Source organism: Daphnia carinata, chromosome 3 (genome assembly GCF_022539665.2).
Source record: "Daphnia carinata strain CSIRO-1 chromosome 3, CSIRO_AGI_Dcar_HiC_V3, whole genome shotgun sequence".
NCBI lineage: Eukaryota > Metazoa > Arthropoda > Branchiopoda > Diplostraca > Daphniidae > Daphnia > Daphnia carinata.
In genome coordinates, this window is record NC_081333.1 from 11,503,239 (window position 1) to 11,522,785 (window position 19,547).

The 19,547-nt window shown below is 42.2% G+C and overlaps 3 protein-coding genes across 5 annotated transcripts; 1 reads left to right on the forward strand and 2 right to left on the reverse strand.

Moving 5' to 3' along the window:
• Window positions 1-1,624: 1,624 nt before the first annotated feature.
• On the reverse strand, window positions 1,625-10,809 carry LOC130697395 (protein neuralized-like). Of its 2 annotated transcripts, none has more exons than XM_059494493.1 (6): window positions 10,671-10,809; window positions 4,594-4,757; window positions 4,375-4,489; window positions 4,077-4,292; window positions 3,342-4,002; window positions 1,625-3,242 (listed from the first exon to the last, which is right to left on the reverse strand). In XM_059494493.1, exons 1-6 carry the CDS (start codon window positions 10,708-10,710, stop codon window positions 2,627-2,629), a joined length of 1,812 nt encoding a protein of 603 aa, XP_059350476.1. In that variant the 5' UTR covers window positions 10,711-10,809; the 3' UTR covers window positions 1,625-2,626. The 2 variants fall into 2 exon arrangements, with proteins under 2 accessions (XP_059350476.1, XP_057376282.1); XM_057520299.2 differs by lacking the exon at window positions 10,671-10,809 and adding an exon at window positions 5,574-6,199.
• Window positions 10,810-10,859: 50 nt separating this feature from the next.
• LOC130697380 (USP6 N-terminal-like protein) lies at window positions 10,860-14,383 on the forward strand. Its single transcript, XM_057520280.2, has 8 exons — window positions 10,860-11,439; window positions 11,499-11,742; window positions 11,866-12,031; window positions 12,090-12,203; window positions 12,271-12,431; window positions 12,650-13,048; window positions 13,113-13,625; window positions 13,707-14,383. Exons 1-8 carry the CDS (start codon window positions 11,285-11,287, stop codon window positions 14,064-14,066), a joined length of 2,112 nt encoding a protein of 703 aa, XP_057376263.1. The 5' UTR covers window positions 10,860-11,284; the 3' UTR covers window positions 14,067-14,383.
• Window positions 14,145-18,945, reverse strand: LOC130697377 (uncharacterized). Of its 2 annotated transcripts, XM_057520277.2 has the most exons (8): window positions 18,711-18,945; window positions 18,493-18,646; window positions 18,270-18,416; window positions 17,749-18,193; window positions 17,191-17,679; window positions 15,535-17,121; window positions 14,954-15,436; window positions 14,145-14,878 (listed from the first exon to the last, which is right to left on the reverse strand). In XM_057520277.2, exons 3-8 carry the CDS (start codon window positions 18,392-18,394, stop codon window positions 14,720-14,722), a joined length of 3,288 nt encoding a protein of 1,095 aa, XP_057376260.1. In that variant the 5' UTR covers window positions 18,395-18,416; window positions 18,493-18,646; window positions 18,711-18,945; the 3' UTR covers window positions 14,145-14,719. The 2 variants fall into 2 exon arrangements, with proteins under 2 accessions (XP_057376260.1, XP_057376261.1); XM_057520278.2 differs by having other exon boundaries at window positions 18,270-18,646.
• Between the last annotated feature and the right edge of the window lie 602 nt (window positions 18,946-19,547).

Below are 19,547 nucleotides of genomic sequence, written 5' to 3' on the forward strand. Positions count from 1 at the left end.
AAATAGGTTCAAACCTGCTGGACTAGCCGGTAAAAATAGAAGTATTTGCGACGGATACACACAAAGCTTACCTGTATTTAAAATTTTACGAGTGCAACAAGAAAAAGATCGTTTTAAATAACGACACGGCGACAGACGGTTTCTCTGTGCATTACGTTTATTTTTTTCAATATCAATCCAAGCCAATAGAAAAAATCACCGTGGGAACAAGAAGAAAGTTGAAAGAAATATCACGGGATATGTAAAAATGCGCTGAAAGATGGGAAAAGAAAAAACGTGTTTACTTATCAGCAAGATCAATATCACATGCTAAAGTATGTGACGTTCTTTTTCGGATCTACCAGAGAAAAAAAAAATGGTTCAGTTTGGCTGCTCTTGTTTTCCATTATCCGTGCGGTGGCAACGCAAGCGAGGGCAAAAAAAAAATTCCCAACATTAGCCAGTTAATTGAATTCCATTGGCTACACACTCACACACTACTCACATCAGGAATTCTTTATATTTAATGAAGGCCACCGCCTATGTTTAACTAACCTGGTATTTCCAGTTTGAGATATATACCTCTCCGTTTGTATGTATTCCACAAATTCTTTTCTATGATAAGAGCATTAAAAGACAATGTCGAAAGGGAATGAAAAAAAAAAAGTGCAACAAAGCGTCAAATGTCTCATGAAAGGGCGGTTTTTGAAAGAGAGTTCCACCATCTAGCAGATATGCATTGTAAATTAAAGCGACAATTGGTGTGTAGACAACAGATAATGGGTAGGATTTTAATGATGTACACACCGAAAACAAAAGAAGGAAAACAGTCTTGTGTTACCTCCCTTTTTTTTTAATTTCAATTGTCTCAACGAATGTCTTCAGGAATATCCTACCGTATTTTTATAAGAAAGCATCTTCCGTGGCCATTGTCTGCCTTCCATCATCTGTGACATCAAACCCCAGAAAGAAGGTGTTGTCGGCATCGAAGAAAAGAGATGCCAAGACTTCAAAAACCCCCTCACCTGGGACACAGTCAAACGTGGGAACATGAACCTGTTTTTTTCTTTTTCAAGAAAAAAAAAGGAGAGCGTCGACTATAAGATTGGCTGCTGCTGTCGGTTGTCCCTCAAGGTTTTTCCTTTTTTTTTTCTTATTGGGAAAAGAACGGCTGTCTCCGATACAAGTCGAAGATACGCGGCGGATCAATGCTTGAGGAAACAACGGGAACCTTATTTATACCCTCTTGATATTCCCACGTCCTTATTCTTTTCTACTCCCCTCGATTTTTGTGAGAAAGGGTAAGTAGTACTTTGTTTTTTTGACTGCTCTTTTTTCCCCTCTGTTTTCGTGATCCTTAAAAAAAAAAACCTATTTCCCCTTCCTTCCTGCCTTCGTGATCGAATTACGGTTTTATTTTTTTTTTTTTTCTCCATGACGTTCGATTGTTATTTTTGTGTTACTCCTGTAGGGGTAAAAACAGGAAGGCGATAGAGGAGTACGTAAACACGGCATCGTATTTTCGGAGTGAGTTGGATGTTGTTAGAAAGAGGGGGGACGTAATCGATTCGTGTAGAAATATAAATGTTCACGAAAACGGAGTATCTATACGAAATGATGCAATAAGTAAAGACTTTGTAATACATTTCGTTTAAAAAAATGATTGTCGTCATTTTTCTGTATTGATAATCATTTCATTATTTAAAAAAAAAACATGTGATAGGAGAAAGGAATATGCAAGAAATCAGACGCGTTCAAAACACACAAAGAAAAAATGGGGACGTGGTGGATGTTTTTGTTTTGGAGATTCGAAATAATGAGTGAAGGGGCGTGAGTTAGTATAAAGTATGTGTTAAATTCAATGTAAAACGCAAACAAATAATCGGTGATCGGCCGTTCGTCTCCGCTGGGGACAAACTCGTGACACGAACAAATCAATCCATCAACAGACAAAATTGTAGAAAAAAAGTTCCTCCTTTTTCACGTACCCCACCGCCCCAGATTACCACCACTTTCTTTTCTTTTTCTACTTCACTGCGTTCTAATGTTTTTTTTTTGTTTGTTTTTGCTTATCTACATACAAATAGAATACTCAACAGAACATTCGTTCTACTACAGATTTTTTTTGTTGTGTTTTCACGATGAAATAAAATTACAATAACAAGTTAGATTATCTCTTAGCTCCCCCCTTTCTTTCTTTCTATTGTTTGTGTTTGTTGTCCTGAATTCATAATACCAACTTCTAATTGGCAAACACATTTTTTTTTTATATCTGGAAATTATTTTTTTTTTTTTGTACACCGACCACCGCATGACTCAAATGATTTGAAATTCTCTGATTGTGTCGCGAAAAATTAGAAAAAGAAACAGAGAGCCAAAATACTCGAAAAAAAAAAAAAATAGCGAAAGAAAATGGACGAAAAAATTGATATGAAAGTGAGATTGTTGAAATTGAGTCGAAAGTTTTTTTCGAATGCCTTGTGACTTTGGTTACGTTTTGTTTGAAATCGAGACAGTTGGTCTCGATTCGAACCGACTAGGGCACCGAGTAGGAGAAGCAAAAACACCCATTTTCATCACGTGACTTTAGGAAATGAAAGCAAAAGAGAAGGAAGGAATACACACAAAAAAATGCTGTCAGTTTGAACTAAGATCGGTAGGCCCGGATGACGTCGCGGATCGGCGCCCGACAGATGGGGCACAAACCCTGGCCACCGGCCGTCCGGCCTCCGTGGTAGAGAGTCAGGGCGCAATCGTAGCACAGGCACATGTGACCGCACGAGTAGAGGACGCAATCGACGCTGCGTTCGTAGCAGACGGTGCATTCACTGCTGGACCCGGTTCCCGATTGGCAATTGAGGCTGTGCGTCAACGTTTCGACGTAGGAAGCCGTGCCGGAAGACAAGACACCCGACGGAAACGATTGTTGCATCATGTGAGCGGCGGACGGGACGGATTGATAAATAGGCTGAGGTTGCTGAGGACGAGGTGGGCTCATACGAGGAGGTGCCTGGTAGATGACGGCGGGTTGTTCGGCCAGCTGAGGTGGTGCGATTGTGCCCAGGAGACGGACGGCTCGGGTGCTTCCGTAAACGTCAAAGATGGCCCAAAGCGGCAGGGAAACGTCAACGTGCATCAAAAGGGTGGCGGCGCCTCGGTTCCTCATCATCGTCACTTCGCCGCTGTGAGACAGGTGGAATTCGATTTCATCACCAAGGATCGGTCCGTGAGCGACATCTTTGGAAATGACCCAATATTCCGGTCTGTAAATTGTTAAAAAAAAAAAAAATAATGAAATTATATTTCACATTTCTCCTTGAAAATCGATGGAAAGGAAAAAGGAAAAGAAAATCGGAATGTACCGATCGAGGAGTTGGTCGGCATCGTCGGGCAAGTCAGTGGATGAAAGAGATGCTGGATTGCAAGTGGTGAAGCCGAATCCCATTCCGCCGACGTAGATGGATTCCGTCTGGACGATCTGAACGACCCACGACTCGCCCGGGTTGATGGGCCTGGACGAGAGGACGTAGCCGTTGCAGAACTCGGCGTCGTGGCGGACGGCTGTGCGACAATCGGGTCCCATGCGGATGTTGACGCCGTGCGTGCGCGGGTGGAACGTCAACGGCTGAAAGACGTGGTGGCGGTAGTGACGCAATGGAGGGGGAGGCGGAAAATTCTGGAGGACGGCGGGCGGTGCCGGCGGCTGTCCAGCCGAATTGTTGGACGACTGCAGTTGCTGTTGGAGACTTCCAGGAATGGGCGGTAAGGGCAGACTCGGGAGTTGATGAGGTCCGCGATTCAAGTTGAGCGCGTTCATCGAGACGAGCAAATCGGCTTCGCTGCGCGGCCGCGGCATTTGCTGCTGATGGTGCAGCTGCTGGAGGTGGTGCGGCCTTTGATTAATGTCATTCGAAGCCAAAGTGCTACTAATTCCACTGCTGGATGCGCTCGACTGCAAACTCGTGGTACTTCTCCTCGTCGGCGAATTACGCATCGGATTGTTATTTAAACTGCCTCGAGGATCTGGAGCGAAAGAAAAACGAAATTCAAGTTAAACGATGAATGAAAGAGAAAAGAAGATGGCGGGTTCGACTTACCAACAAATTGGACGGCTGTCGTGTTGCCGTAAATGTCAACCATGATCCAAAGTGGCGTGCGTGCATCGACGCCCGTCAAAAAGACGCCCTTATCCTGTCCGTTGACGTTGAGCATCACATCGCCACTGGCCGTGAAGTGGAACGCGAAGAGGACGCCGACGTCGACGTAGCGTTCAGGCAATGCCTTACCCCAGAAACCGGGACGGCTCGTCAAATCTGTTTCCACATCATTTGAAAAAAGAGAAAGAAAATGAGAATGTTGTTTCAAAAAAAGAGAAATAGGGCCGTAAAAACTTACCAGGGCAGGCGTATTTGGGCAAGACTCCGCTGAAGGATGCCGGATTGCATGATGTGAAGCCAATACGGAGCACTCCGTTCCATGATGTGGAACATTCCGCCACGCGTAGATAAACCTGAACAAAAAGGACAAGCATTTTAATTTAAAAATAATGGTTTCTAAATGGAATCGCATTAGGAATTCAATACATGTTATAAAGATTTTTGTTTTGTTATTTACCTTTTCATTGGGACGGACGGTGCGCTGGGAGAAAGCGATGCCTTTGCAGAAAGAATCGACGCGGCGGGCCGTGCTCCGATCGGCTGATAAGCGGACGTGCTCTCCGCGCGTGTTGTGGAACTGTAGAATCGGCTGCGACGCGCTGCCGTCGCCATTGTTCGAACCTGGACATACGGATAGAATGGAGAAATTTAACAAAAGAGTTCACATTTCTCTCTCTCACTTTTTTTTTTTTGTTCAATTTCAACATCTCATGTTTCTTTCGTCTCCCTCCCGTCTGATGTAAATGCGATAAAAAGCACGCGCATTCCTACGATTGAATGGATCTATACCCTCATTCCGGTGTTACATGTTGGACGACTTTTTTTTTTTTTTTAGTCTATGTCATCGTATCATTCCCCTCTTCCATTTCCCTTAGCTATTCTTCTGCGTGCCTTCACTAGACCATTGAAGGACCTCCCATACTTTTTTCTTTCAATAGTATGTGTCGCATAGAATTTATTAAACATCTGGAACGCGAAAATAAAAGAAGAAGAGTTGATGCCAGTATCCGCAGGCACACGCCTCCCCCCACCGGATGGTACTCCGGAAGTATTTGAATTAAAAAAGGGAAATCACGTCGAGGAAATCAGAAAAGAGATTTCAACTTTGAACTTTTTGTGCGTGTTAAAACACTTTCATGAAAAACAACCGGACGGAAGCCGTCACGATCCGAAGACTTTGAAACGGGACGAAAAAAAAAACGACCGGAAAACGTCATCAGTGGTCAGATACATAAGAAGAAGGGGGGGAGTTAAAATAAATTACGAACATAGGTACACGAAAAAAAAAAACCCTTAGGCCTATCCAATTATCTAAAAAAAAAAAAAATAGTTTCAACTTGGTAGGAATTGTCCAGTTCTCCCGGAAACCGCACATATTTTTCCTTTGCAACGTTAGTGAACGTAGCAGGAAACACACGAAAGAAATGGAAGACTCACCTAATCCGATGCGCCCTTTGAGCTTCTTGATGACTTTCATGGCTCCTTTGAGCGGTTTGGGACTGGCCTTCGTCTTCCCTGAGTCGGCCGTGATCAACTCGGTCACCATTTGACCAAACAGATTTGATTCAGGTTCAGTGTAATCTCGAATTGATATCAACACAAATGTGCACAGCGATTTTCGCAGAAATTTATCGATCAAATTTCTTCTTGGCTGCAAAACTCACGATAAACCTTTTTTTTTTTTGTTTTAAAAAACGGTTCGTGTTCTTTGTTTTCTCACGGAAGGAAAAAAAAAACGGAATAGTTTCGTATTCACTCTCACAAATACACGCCAAGTAAAGCACCGCAAAGTCGAAGCCAAATGAAAAAGAAATGGGCCAACCAAACTGGAAAATACGAGCGCACTGGGTCACGCGAAACGGACCGACTGATAGAACCAGGGGGAAGCGGGTAGAACAAGGAAGGGTCTACACGGCCGGATGGTCGGCTTTCGAATGGCGCTACCAAACCGGTGGAGCTTGAAAGTCTATTGACGGTGGTGGAAGTGTGCACAGCTGCCACAAAAACTCCAACAGCAGCGGCCAGCGGCTGGAACATGTATACAGCCGGATCGCTTCTGGCAGCCCCTCCAGGCTTTTTCTCTTTCAGGGGGTGGATCGAAGGGGAGGAACAAATAAAGAGGATAAAACTATGAGGTGGAAACCCACCACCATTTTTTGGGAGAGAAACAGACGGCGACGCTCAGCAGAGGGGTGGTGGATCTGTATGAATGAAAGATCCTGAAGTTCTTGGAGCGGAAACGAGACGTGCGCTGCTGTTAGCGAAGGGGGAAAAAAGGGGGGGGGGGCGCATCTCCGTCCAAGAATTCAAAACAGAAAAAACGACGTCGACGACGTCCCCCCTTCCTTTCACATGTGACTTTCTTGGGTTCTAAAATAGAGAAAGAAGCCAGATCCCCCCCCCTCGTATCCTTACGCCTTCCACCCCTTTTTAAAGTGCGTAATCGAAGAAGACATAAACAACACGTTCGAAACTATTTCCCGTTTTTCTTTTTCATTGCGTTGGCAAAAAAAAAACTGCTTCTTCGAAAAAAAAAGGGATGAATTGATCCTTCCGGCCCCATGGAAACCCTTCCGGTCGACGCTGTGCAAGGGTGGACAAAATACGCCTTCCCTCTTTCCTTTTTCTTTCACAGAAAATGAAAGGAAGCAACCCTTAACACATGTTTCCGTCATTCCGGTGAAAACGTCTTGCTTGTCAAAGGTCGTCGACGTCACACAACCGGACAAGTGACGCGGGGGGGGGGGAGAATAAAAATAAGTTTTCCAATTTTAGAGATGTAACCATTCTCTCTAATGTTTCCGTAAATATTTAAACTTCCCTCTGTGCAGATCAGCTGCCCTTGGTCCATAAGAGCCAAGGCAAATAATCAAAGAATGAACCTGATGAAAATATACGCCTACACACAGACAGGGGGGGGGGAACGCGTGTGTAGGCAGCAGTTTGATTCACAATCCGATAGTAAGCCAGGAAAAGAGAAACATTGTGTCTCGTATGTTTATAACGAGGAAACAGTTGCCGCCATTATGACTAAAACTTTATGCATTTCAGAGGCCCCGGCGTCTATTGTTGATCGATTTTTTTTTTTTTTTAAGGGACCGATGGTGTTTCAACAGCGATGCATAGTCCTACAAGCGCAGCTGCCGTTCCATAAGGTTCTTCAGCTCCCTTTTGTGTGTACTGATAAATGCATTTATACCGCACTGTATACAGGGGGGATGCGATTGAATAGTGAGTGGGGGGGGGGGGGGGAGAATAAGAAAAAAGATAGTAAGGGTAGTGGGGCTGCTTACGGCAGATGATACACAGAGGCAGGAGGAACTGCTGCATGGGCAATAGGGTGGAGGTGTCCGCCAGGTGTTGGGTTTACCAGCATATGCTGGACTGGAAAGGCGATGCGCCATGTGTGTAGTGTCTGTCACGATTCACCAGGAGCCGATGCACTAGCGTGTGTGGTTTAACGATTAACACACACTGAAAAACTAAAATTTTTTTTTTCATCCTCGGGCAAAACAGGCGCGTGTCGTCTTTGGTCACACACACACACAAATTAATAATAACACACCCGAGTGCATTATTACAAGAAATTAGTGCGTTCACGTCTGACGCAAAAAGTGACGTAATATACGCGGCTAATAAATAAATGGCATTCTTTCGTGACTTATTATTATTTTTTTTTTCTTAAACTTTACATCACATTTCTCGCAGGCTCTATTTTGAATTATCTGCACGCGGACATTACGTACATACAAAGAGGTAAACTTTTTTTTTTTTCCTGAGCTTTTCGGAGGGTGTGCTGTATTGTATATACACAGGAAATTCCAACAGACGAGTGGCAGAGCCGCTATACACTTAAAACTTTTTGTTTTATTTATTTGGCTTTGCTGACTTTTTTTTTTGAAAGAGAAAAGCCGCACTTGTTTCTCTCTTTTTTCCCCCCCTTTTTGCGGGACTGATGTTCGTCGACCACGAAACATGATCCATCGTACCTTGCTCGGTCATGCTCACAAACTCCCGAAGAGAAATACCTTCAAAGTCGTCAGTCTATTGCTAAAAAAAAAACTTTCTGGCGCACTGAGGCTCGCTACGGTCATCAGAGAAATTCTGATGATGAATCATCAACTTTTAGAAAATTCCAACTTAGAAAAAAAAAAACTCTAAAAAACAATTTTTTTTTTTTTTGCAGCTAAAGTTTTAGTTGATATCGAATTGCACCTTGACGTCGAAGCCGCCCACCCCACCTAACTTCGGCGTGAATTCAATCGTGTCGAACGAAACAGCAGGTGAAAGGAAAGTTTCGGTCTAATGATAATGTAAAAAATAAAAATAAAAATGTCGAAAAAAAGGCGATGCCCTTCGGATAACTTCACAATGATAACATGTACGTGTATGTTGAGTTAAAGACTATATCGAAAGTTTAAGGTTGCACGCGCGAGCGCTCCATTAAAATGACATTGGGAAATGGGCAAGAAGAAGGAAGTTACTAAGCTTAAGACATCCGGCCGGACATGAAACCGCAACGCCCAGAGTACGTGCCGGCTTTTTTTTTTTTTTGCTTCTTGTCTTGACACACACAGAGAAAAAAAAAATGAGGGCATCAAACGACCAAACATTGTGTGAGGGGCGGAGTGGGGGGGGGGGTGCTGAAGAGAAAACTGCCGCAGAAGCGGAAATGATTTTCAATCCATTTGAAGAAAAGCTGATGTTATTACTCTGTTGTCGTATTTTCCAGGAGAACAATAAAAAAACAACCAATAAATAAAAAAAAAAAAAGGGGAACAAACGAATGTCTGCCCAATGCGGTGTATGTGTGTGTCCGGCGTGACGGATAACCGCAGAGTCACGCGCCGCGGCGTCCACACGAAGGACGTTTCAGATTATCTATGGATGTCCCTCTGAAAAGTTCACGAACCCTCAACGCATACATCATCCTTTTGCAGACAGAAATTAGATTTACTTGAATCCAATTCGAATACTTTCCAAAAATAAAAATGTTCTTTGTTCAACTTCGAGCCTAACTCGATGGCGTTAAGTGAATACGTAAGGAACTGAAACGTGTTTATAGAATATTCAACACTCGTTCTCAAGGAGTTGCCATCCTTGGTTAGTGTAAAGTCTATTGCCAGTTCGTTAGCGAGGGGATAAAAACGAGAGGCAGCTGCCCTGAACTGGTCGGACGGGCATTATCGGTCTTGTGACCAGATGGTAAGCCGAATTTCAACACACATATTGGAAACAGTTGCCCATTCTCCTACACACGCCTTCACCCCTCCACAAGACCCTACACCCATCTTTTTTTTTTCTTTTGCTATTTGACTTTGACCCAACACCACGTGCTACCTCTTAATAAATATAGAAGTTTAAAAAACCCCTGTCGCGTGCCATTTGGCCGACGGGCGTCTTTCTTTTGTTTTTTAAATTTCTAATACAAGACCGGAACTAGAGCAAGCTGAAAGTATGGAAATTTAAAAGGAAAAACAAAATGGGATAGGCAAAACAGGCCAATGTGAGAGAATAGCCGGCCAATAAAAAAAACAAAACAAAAAGCTCTAACGCTTTCCTCAAGAAATATGGCTATTGCTGTTTGGCTATTTTTTTTCTTTGCATTTTTTATGTCGAACGAATAAAAAATAGTGGCACTACGTTTAAATATCGGCAATAGGCTTTGACTTTATCTTTTTCCTGATTAGATTCTTTTCGTTACGGCTGGGTGGTCGACGACCATGTGGCGTTTAAGGGGCGGCCAGGTAAACGGACGTCAAAAACATCAGCTGCTGTTGTTTCTTGTTTTAGGCGCACAGGAAACAGCTTGACTTTACACACCAGGCTTCGTAACACAACGTGACTCTGTAAGCTATTTAACTTGTCCTTTCGTAAGAAAGAACCTTCTTTTGTTTATTTCTTAGATACGACTAGCTTACGTTACTTTGGCAGCTTCACATCACAATTGAAAAAAGGGGCCTTTCGTCAACCTCGTCCTACGGGTACAATTCTTCACAATTGCCTCTATACAAACACCATTAGGCAGGAAGGTGGGAAAAAGGGGTTCATGAAAGAAGAGTAAACAGTGGCAGGTATATCTGATCCCACAACAACAAAAGGAAGGAAGTGCCATGCTAGCAACACTATACACAATGACCTACTCTATAGAAGAAAAAAGAACTTTACTTGACAAAGAGATGAGACATAAGAAGCTAGTCCATGTCTCTTCTATTCAGGAAATATTCAAGTGATCATGTTTCAACATCTGTGCCTTGCATTTTGAATGCATGAATCTTGTTATTTTGATATCACATTCGGGTTTCTGATTGTCATCAACATGTGGAACACCTGCTCATCCAACTAATAGCCTGTAACGTCATATAGAGTGGAGCTTGACGGAAAAGGGATGAACGATAAATGAGGGACAAGGTAATGACATGCACCTGTCTGGTTTTTCTGGACCAGTGTAAGCTTAAAAATCAGTCGCACGAAATCGATCCCACAAAATACTTATCATTCGAAAAAGAAAAAAAAATATCGATGTAAACTTACTTGATAAGCTGCCCAACGAGATACCAATAGTTTGTCCCATGATTTTGAACTGGATCCAATGTACAAAAATAATTATTTAAGGCACTATATCACAAAAACTGGATGCATCAACTTTTTTTTTCTCTTGAATGACAACAAGTCGTTCCTTCGCCATCTGGCGAACGAGAAACCAATTGCGTGTGACATTTCCAATTCACTCTAGGGAAGAGTAGCGGTAGCTACACACGGAAAAAATACAGTGGGCGAGAGGTTTGGACTTTTAGCCAAAAGGCCTCCAAAGATTCCAAGGAATTATGAGGAATCGACGAGACATTTTGTGCATTTCGCTGTAATCTAAAATGTATCGAAGAACGTCAATAGTTTGAGGATACGTCGAAACGCATGAAAGATTTTGACCGGTTCGGGCGATTGAGTGAAGAAGGTTTAGCCTATACCTTCTGGCTGCTGTCAAAGCACAAGTGAAAAAAAAAAGAAAAGGAAAAGAAAAAAGAAAAAAACTGCGTTTGAAAGAGAAGGAGTTATCGGACCGTGTCCTCAATATTATTGTTCGTTATTGAAGTGATTTTCCCTAAGAAAATTTAGATCAGTGTCGTGTGTTTTAAAATGTCGCGAACATGACGGAAGAGGAACTATTGGTTAAAGCGGCCGAAGAGAGATCAGCCATCGTCAACAAATATGACCGCGGCCGAGAAAATGCAGAACAGATAGATCCGTGGGAGGACCCTGCGTTCGAAATTTATCACGTCACCGACAGATACGGTTTCATACAGTAAGTGTTTAATGCATACCTTCGAGTCATTGAAACAATTTTTCTTACTTCCGAATTAGTGATAAGCGCTTGCCTGCCAGTCAACGAGTAGAAGTAAGGGATAAGGAACTGGAAAACAGTAGGTTGAAAAAATGGTCCAAAATGATACACCCCAATTCCACCAAAGTGTGGGACAAGGATATGAAAACTGGCAAGTTGAAAAAACGGCTCTACAAAGGTGTGCCTGATGCAGTCAGAGGTGAAGTCTGGTCACGCTTGTTGCATATCAAGAAAACGAAGGAAGAACAAATTGGCAAATATGAGGTAATTTACTGTTTACTTGTTTTTAATAACTAATTACCTTCCCAATCTTCACACCTAAAATTCAAAGGGAAATTTTTTTTAGCAAGCATCAATCATTTGTTTCCATTTTCCATCTTAAAACAGGAAATGCGGAAATTGGCTCGGTTGTGGTCACCAGATCTACGTCAGATCGACCTCGACGTCAATAGAACATACCGGGATCATCTTATGTTTCGCGAACGCTATGGATTAAAACAGCAGGCCCTCTTCCATGTATTAGGGGCCTATTCGGTGTACAATTCCGAAATAGGTATACTGTAACATTATTTCAATTTCGCAACTTTCATAAACAATAACCGTTTTCATAGGTTACTGCCAGGGAATGTCACAGATCGCTGCGTTGCTTCTAATGTACCTCAATGAAGAAGACGCGTTTTGGGGTCTTAGTAACCTAATGGCTGATCCCAAGTGGGCGATGCACGGTAAGCCAATACTTGTTTCCCACAGATTGAACTAAACTTCACCAGACTTTTTTTTGTTTCTTATTAGGTTTTTTCATTCCTGGTTTTCCGAAATTGCTTCGCTTCCAACAGCAGCATGACAAAATATTTGCCAAATTTCTACCCAAACTAAAGAAGCATTTCGATCGGCAAAATATCGATGCTGGTCTTTACACCTTGAAATGGTTTTTCCAGTGCTTTCTTGATAGAGTAAGTTAAGCTCATCTGAAACCCTTTACGGGTTGCTCGAAAGAAGTACCGACATACGCCCACACTGAAATACTACACTATGGTTTCATTTTCACATCATGTTCCCTGACACTTTGTCGTATGGGTTCCGCCTAACCAAAGAGAAAGGCGATTGAACCAGTGCGAAATGCTGTGTATTGTTTCTCAGTAACATGATTCGAAATTTATCTCTTTTCTAGGTTCCTTTTTCTCTGGCTATACGATTATGGGATATTTATCTGTTTGAGGGCGAAAACTTGCTCTTAACCATGTCGTATGGCCTCTTGAAATTGCATCGGCGATCGTTGAGTCGAATGGGGATGGAGGAGATTGTTGAATTTTTGCAGATACATCTATCTCAAAATTTCGGCTACCCCGACAATGTAGTCATAGAAAGTGTAGAGAAATGCATGGAGGAGCTTCGACGAGCGAAATTGGACCAGAGCCCCAAACAGATTCCTGCTAGTGAATTGGCCCAGAATCCATTTGGAGCCTTCGTGACTCCCTCGGTTGACGTTTCAATCGGACGACGGAGGGCCGAATTCTCCGACGAAGAACGTGTTGCTCGTGCAGCTGTGGTTGCCCGCATGGAATTACAGGTTGGTGATCCTATTTGAAAGCGTCCACTGATTTTGTGTTAACTAGTTTTCAATGTTTTTTTAGTCGAGGTCTCATCAGCCAGGATCTTATCTGTCTATTGATGACGTCTCATTTGACCCTAGCATCGATGACGTCAGTTCCGGCTTACAACGCAGTTGCCGGAGTTCGTTGGCTGGAACTAGTGCCACCTCTGCGGCAGACATAAGCACGCTCTCCGTTACAGCATCACAACGTTACTTGTATACTGACAACGACGAGGACGATATGGGATCTGTTGGAAGGAATAGTGTCATTTCCGTCGATCGAGATGGGAAGGCCCAAGGTTCACCTACCACTCTCACAGAATTCGCCGTTGTTCACCGGTCGCGAGCTGGTGAAGACGTTTTCATCCTACCACCACCTTACCCCACACCTACAGCATCGTCACTGTCGTCACCACAAACACCAAGCTACCCAATTCTTCCTTCGCCAGAGACCACGCCAACTACTTCACTCGAAACACCTACTTATCCAGCCCCGCCACCACTTTTCAGCAATTCATTCCAAAATAGTGTTATTAATGAGTCAATGTCCAAGGTAATTTTGATTCGCTTTGTTATTCAAACAACTTGTGTCTTTAATGATTCACTACATGTTACTTTTACGATTATCTAACAGACTTCTTCACGGTCAGAAACGAGAGAGCAGACGGCCATTCGAACTTCAAAATCGCCAGAAGGACGAATAAATCAAGACCATACTGTGTCTCCTGATCGCGTTCGGATTTACGTGCCCTACAGAGACGATACGTCGTTTGAATTTCCATCGGTGTTAAACGGATCAACCATAGGCAATGGAATTTCGCCTACCAGCCTCAACATGTCTTCTTTGGAAGATCCGAATCGCGTGGTGATCCAAGTGAACGACCGAACTTCTGATGGCGAGGCCGCTGTATCTTCCAGCACACCTGTTACTAAGAAGAGTAAGTCACCCACAAAAAAGGGAACCAAATCTAAATTGTCTGGAAGTCGCCTCTAAAGCCCCAAGTTGTCCTAGGGAAACGAAGAAAGTCTCTTTCCTCGATAGTGCTGCTTTGAAACTCCTTGTTTTTAAAACTTGTTTTGTTTTTGTCAACCACCTTATATGTGTGGAAACAATAATTGGGATAATCTAATTTCAAACGTGAAATCCAGATCATTTCCCATTAAAACTCGAGTTGCCTCGCTGTTGTCATCGTCAACTTGATAAACATCAAGCAGTCGATATGTTCTAGCCGTTCTTCGTGTTCCATTCCTTTGTCTTTCTTGAGTCGTCACTGTCTATAATGTGAAGTATACCTTCGTCTTTGTGAACAGGTACCAGCTCGCCAATTTGTTCTTTAATTTTCTCTTTTTTTTGCGTTGTTGAACTTCTGAGAACACATACATCACATGACATCTGTAGATAATCGTACCATCTAGGATTTTCTCCTCAACCCGTGTTTTTTTCACAATTTCTTTTTTTTTCCACCTTTTCATTGAGTGTCAATTTCAACCAGCTGTTACATATACATAAAAACATTGTAGTGAGATTTGTACATACATAACAGTACAAAATCCAAAAAATCGCATTTGTTTTTCATTCAAAGTGAATCAGCAAGCTCAACAAAATATCCAATGCAAACGTAAATCTAAAACAAAAATGAAACTACACTATAAAAGTTTCTTTACTACTCCTCGTCGTGCCTTTTGAGCTGGCCTAGTAGGTGCAGTCGCTACTTTTTTTGCTGGACTAAATTTTGTAGCTAGTGGCTCGTCCTCTCCGTTGGTAGCATGATTTCGGTTTCTACTTTTCATTCGACATGTAATGCACTAAAAAAAAAAAAAAAAAACAAGAATACGTCATCTTCACTTTGTTTTTTAAAATAAAACACAAAGATTTTATACCTCTTCGTCTAGCCAGTCGAGTAACTCTTGAGCTTTACAACGGATGCGCTCCTTGCGAATTTCGGCAAAAAGATATTCAAAGGATATTGGCTCGTACGTTAGAACCAACTTATGAATATCTGGACGCTTTTTGAAAAACGTTTTCATGCGATCCTTTAGCGGGACAGAACGTACGGGGCTGCCTAACTGGCTATCAGGTATTTCTCTGTCCAATTCCATAACAATCATACTTTCTTCATCCTCTTGAGAGTGTCCGCTTTCATCACAACTGGTGCTATCGCGTATACTTTTCGAAGGACTTGGAAGAACACAGGCCGGCTGATGCGTCCGCTGGGACTCCCGAGTTGTTTGCCTTTCCGGAGTGTCCTGAAAACTGCTTTCAGAATCTGTTACCAGAGGGTGAAGTTCCTCGTAGATGTGATGAAGAAGTTTCACTGCGTTTGATCGTTTGAGGGGCTTCAGCCCATACTTAACCAACTCTTGCTATAAAAAGAAACAAACAGAAAAAGATACACCCGAGGTATGATACCGCATTAAATTTCCAGGATCAATAGAATTACAAGATGGCGTGTGTGTCATACCTTGAGAAGAGGTGTTTCCATCGATTGGTAGTCTGGAAGCGGAGTAACATCCATTTTCCGTTTTTTAGCCTGACGGGGTCCTTCAGGAGTATTGACATCAACCGCCACGCCATCTGCGCTGCATGGTATGGCTAATGAGACTGCTGTACGTTTGGGTGATGGTTCCACGTCATGTAGCTGTCCGAATATTGAATCGAGCTCGTCGGGAAACTCATCGTATTGATTGTTCGATTTTTGTGCTTGAACTTCAGCTACTTTAACACAAGGAGACGGCATCGATGCGACCATAGGACTAGGATAATTGTGTAATACGTCCTCCACTTCACCTCCATAGCAACTCCAGGAAGAAACGGAATCGTTGATAAAGGATGAAGGATTAGCTCGCGAACACGAACCCACCAAATCATCCAACAAAGAATTTTGCAGGGAAGAATTTTTTGGATTTTGAACTGAGGATTTGCTCGGAGCGAAGGTTAAGGAACATTCTGCCATTGAGACATCTGTTTTGTCAAGAGAGTTGCTATTTTTTTCACAAGAATTAGCGTGAGGAGAGGAAGATCGATTACTCTGTCGATCTGAATCTGTTTCCTGTGTTAAATCAACGACTTCATCAGAAGAATTCGGTTCCTCATCTGAATGCACAAGAGTTTGGTGAAACATGTCGGGAGACAAGGGCACAATCCGGCTCGTGACATTGCTACTCATTTCCATGTCAAGAGCTGAGGTAAGAGTCCTTTCCACCTGGTGATGCTCGCTTGATAAAAGGACAGTTTTAACTTCTTTAGTTGGGCTGTTTTTAGTATTCTTGCCTGCTTCAGATGCAGGACCTGCTATCTGTTGTAGGATGGAAAGTTCTTCGTCGTCGCTGTGAATAGTTTGCAGACCGTCTTCGGACAGTGCTAGAGATTTTGATCCGAAACCACAAGGCGAATGTTCGCTTTTGTTCACCAGCGTCTCTTTTTTTTCATTTTCGTTGGCACTTGAAAACCGTAGAGAATTTTGTATGGTGGATGATTCTGAAAGCCTATCAAGGCACGTTTCTTTTGAAGCAACTGAATTGGCATTAGATGACGTATCCAGCTTCACGGAATCTTCTTCTTCCTCGTCGCTAGTCTCATGGTCACTTTCATGCTGATGCGGGAGTAGATCGATAAGGTCACTTATATTATGACGGCGGGCAATACGACGTACGTGTAGCACATCGTCTTCGTTATGCTCGTAACACGCCGTGTAAATAAAATGGAGAACTCTGAGGGCAGATGACGCTGAATATGATGACCAGTCAAGGATGAATCTTTCGCTTGCATTTTTTCCTTTGGTAATAATACTGTCGAGCATGCTTGGGAAACGAGCTGCAAACACTAGGCGATGAGCACTAATGTTTCCGTTTTTGGCCCAGACAGTCACATCACTCATAAGTGGATTGTTCACCAACTGGGACCAGTCGTCCTTAAGTTTTGCGAACGCAGTTGGTAATGCAGAGGAATCGCTACCATTGTGTGTAGGACTAGGGTCATCAATGAAACCTCCTTCTGCTGCAGAAGCCAATTCTTCTAAAATCATCTGGGTATTTGGTATTGACTCTCCCTAGGAAAACGAAAAGTGTATGTTCAAGTAAAATAAATTACTGAAATTTCTATTGCTGAGGAGCTTCACCTGAGAAGAATTCCGCCCTGGCAATTGCGACACATGAAGCAGAATGTTAGAATAACCACATTTTTTTTCGGAGGGACTAATCACTGAACGAAGGGCATCAACATAAAAGACATTGGATTGGTCAGACGTAGGAACATTTTGCAGTGAAGAACGCTGCCACAAAGATCTTTTATCTTCAGAAAATTTCTGGATATATTCTGAGATAGGCCGAGGATGAGTGAAAACCGCCTTGGGAGGCTTCACTGGATCATCCGGCTCTTGATTTAGCACTGACGCAGCTCTATCAGCAATTAAACGTTCACGTTCAGCATGAGAACGGAGAGATAGTATGTAGTGTGCCGGTTCTCTCTTTGTGGCTGCTTTGGCTTTTCGTTTGACTTTTGTTAATGTAGGAACAATGGCTGGCATAGAAAGCACATGACTCAGAACAGTCCCTGTTGCTTGTTGTTCATCATTTCGCAGCTCTGCAATGACTTCCGTCATGTTTCCCTAAGGAAAAAATATAAAAGATGGTTACTCAACTGAAATAGAAAAAACTTGCTGCTGTAAATGTTGTACTGTAATCAACAATTCTTCTTCTAGTTTTCTGGCATTTTCGTTGGCTGACTGTAACGATTCTGACAAAGCAATTGCGAGGGAAAGGTCGCTTGGATCAGCTGCTTTTCGGCGGACTGATCTTTTTTCAGCAGGCATTCTGCGTTTCAATTGTTTATCTGACGGTCTTGGAGAGAGTGGTTCACTAAGCTGTTCATGTTGATCCCCAAATAATACTCCTCTGCCACTGCTTAGGGCAGAATGTACACAAAAACTACATGGTTCACTTTTCTCAGAGGCACCGGACAGAGTTTCGTTGCACTGAGGACATTGAAACCTGACTTTAGATTCTTCTGTTTTCACTAATTCACTTTCACTTGCAGATAAATCAATTTTATTTGTGTTAAGTTTAATTTGTTGCTGGCCAACACATTTTGAAACTGATTCATTTTTGTCTTTAGTTGTTTTCCTTTAAAATTAGAATTAAGTTATGGTTTTTTTTTGACCAATTGAATATATACACATACATATTTTAATTTTTTTACCTCTCTGTCCTAAGTGGGCGTGTTACAAGAAAATCATCCAGACTGTCATCTAGAGGTGCATCTGACTTTGCAAGCTTGTGGCCCTGGTTTCTGGAAAGCTTCAGTAACTTCTTTGTTGGTAGCATTCTCAAGTTCAAAAGCGAAAACCTTTATTGTAGTAAACAAAGAATACACATTTAACTACAATCTCTCACATTCAATAAGATCACATTTCTATTGCTACTATATCTGTTTTCTGGGTTGCACCATCTCATTCCTCCTGTGCTTGGGTAAAAACTACAGAGGACCTAAATGGCTTTCTAGGTGTTTTTTGTATTTCAGCAGTATTAAGTCCGTGCTTCGCTAAGTTCGCAGAAAGGTGATCCTTGCCGAAGAAACTAGGTAAATTGGGACAGTTAATGCAATTTTTGGAAACAGGTAATTCATTGACTGAAAATTTACTGTATTGCAAGACCAATCACAGAAGCAACTCCTAAGAATCCCAAAGCGAATTTATTGCCAAATGCATTCGCGGCGGTTCCCCCAAGCCTTCTTGGTTTCGGCGGTCGCCTATTTTCCATAATACGATTGGTATCAATTGATTTTAAGTTGGAGAGCGTGATTCTTTCTAGTGGGAATTCAAATTAATCAAGAATGAGAACCCAATAGCAGAAGTCTTCAACAATTCGTTAGTTATTTCTCTCTTGCAATCACTAACATTGTTGCAGTTTCGTGATAATAAAAATATTAAAGTTAAAAATGTAATGTATGCTTACTAGTTTGTTTACAAATTTATGAAAAAACGAATAAGGGTTGCCACACCAAAGAAATTGCAATAAATTTTTATCAGTATCACGCAACTGCAACCCTGAGTAACGCACCTTGTACACGCGTCAAACGGAGATTTGACGTCTTCTGTAGAGTTACACAGTGTGTGTAGCCTGCTTTGTTATTCCCTTGCTATTGTCTAAAAAAGAAACGTAGTTAACTTGTTTTGGTGAACGAATACGAATTGTGATTTGATTTTCATTTCGATAAAGTAACCAGCAGAACCAAAAAATGGTATTTAAGTATATTGACATTTTATAAAGAGTTTCGATAACCTGTGTTTTATGGAATTTATAGATTAGCGTGGAGTCTATGAGTCGTTACGTCTCACCAGTCAACCCTGCCGTTTATCCCCATCTATCAGTTCTGCTGCTGATGATTGGAACATTCTTTACTGCATGGTTCTTCGTATATGAAGTTACAAGCACCAAAATCACCAGGGACCTGTCAAAAGAATTGTTTATTGCATTT

Coding starts and splice junctions, on each gene's coding strand:
- LOC130697395 (XM_057520299.2), bottom strand. CDS start 5,682: ATGGTGACCGAGTTGATCACGGCCGACTCAGGGAAGACGAAGGCCAGT. Junction 4,758..5,573: donor CAAAGGGCGCATCGGATTAG/GTGAGTCTTCCA, acceptor CCGTATGTCCAG/GTTCGAACAATGGCGACGGC. Junction 4,490..4,593: donor CCGTCCGTCCCAATGAAAAG/GTAAATAACAAA, acceptor CTTTTTGTTCAG/GTTTATCTACGCGTGGCGGA.
- LOC130697380 (XM_057520280.2), top strand. CDS start 11,285: ATGACGGAAGAGGAACTATTGGTTAAAGCGGCCGAAGAGAGATCAGCC. Junction 11,440..11,498: donor GACAGATACGGTTTCATACA/GTAAGTGTTTAA, acceptor CTTCCGAATTAG/TGATAAGCGCTTGCCTGCCA. Junction 11,743..11,865: donor AACAAATTGGCAAATATGAG/GTAATTTACTGT, acceptor ATCTTAAAACAG/GAAATGCGGAAATTGGCTCG.
- LOC130697377 (XM_057520277.2), bottom strand. CDS start 18,394: ATGCTACCAACAAAGAAGTTACTGAAGCTTTCCAGAAACCAGGGCCAC. Junction 17,680..17,748: donor AAGAAGAATTGTTGATTACA/GTACAACATTTA, acceptor TTTTTTCCTTAG/GGAAACATGACGGAAGTCAT. Junction 14,879..14,953: donor TCGACTGGCTAGACGAAGAG/GTATAAAATCTT, acceptor TTTTTTTTTTAG/TGCATTACATGTCGAATGAA.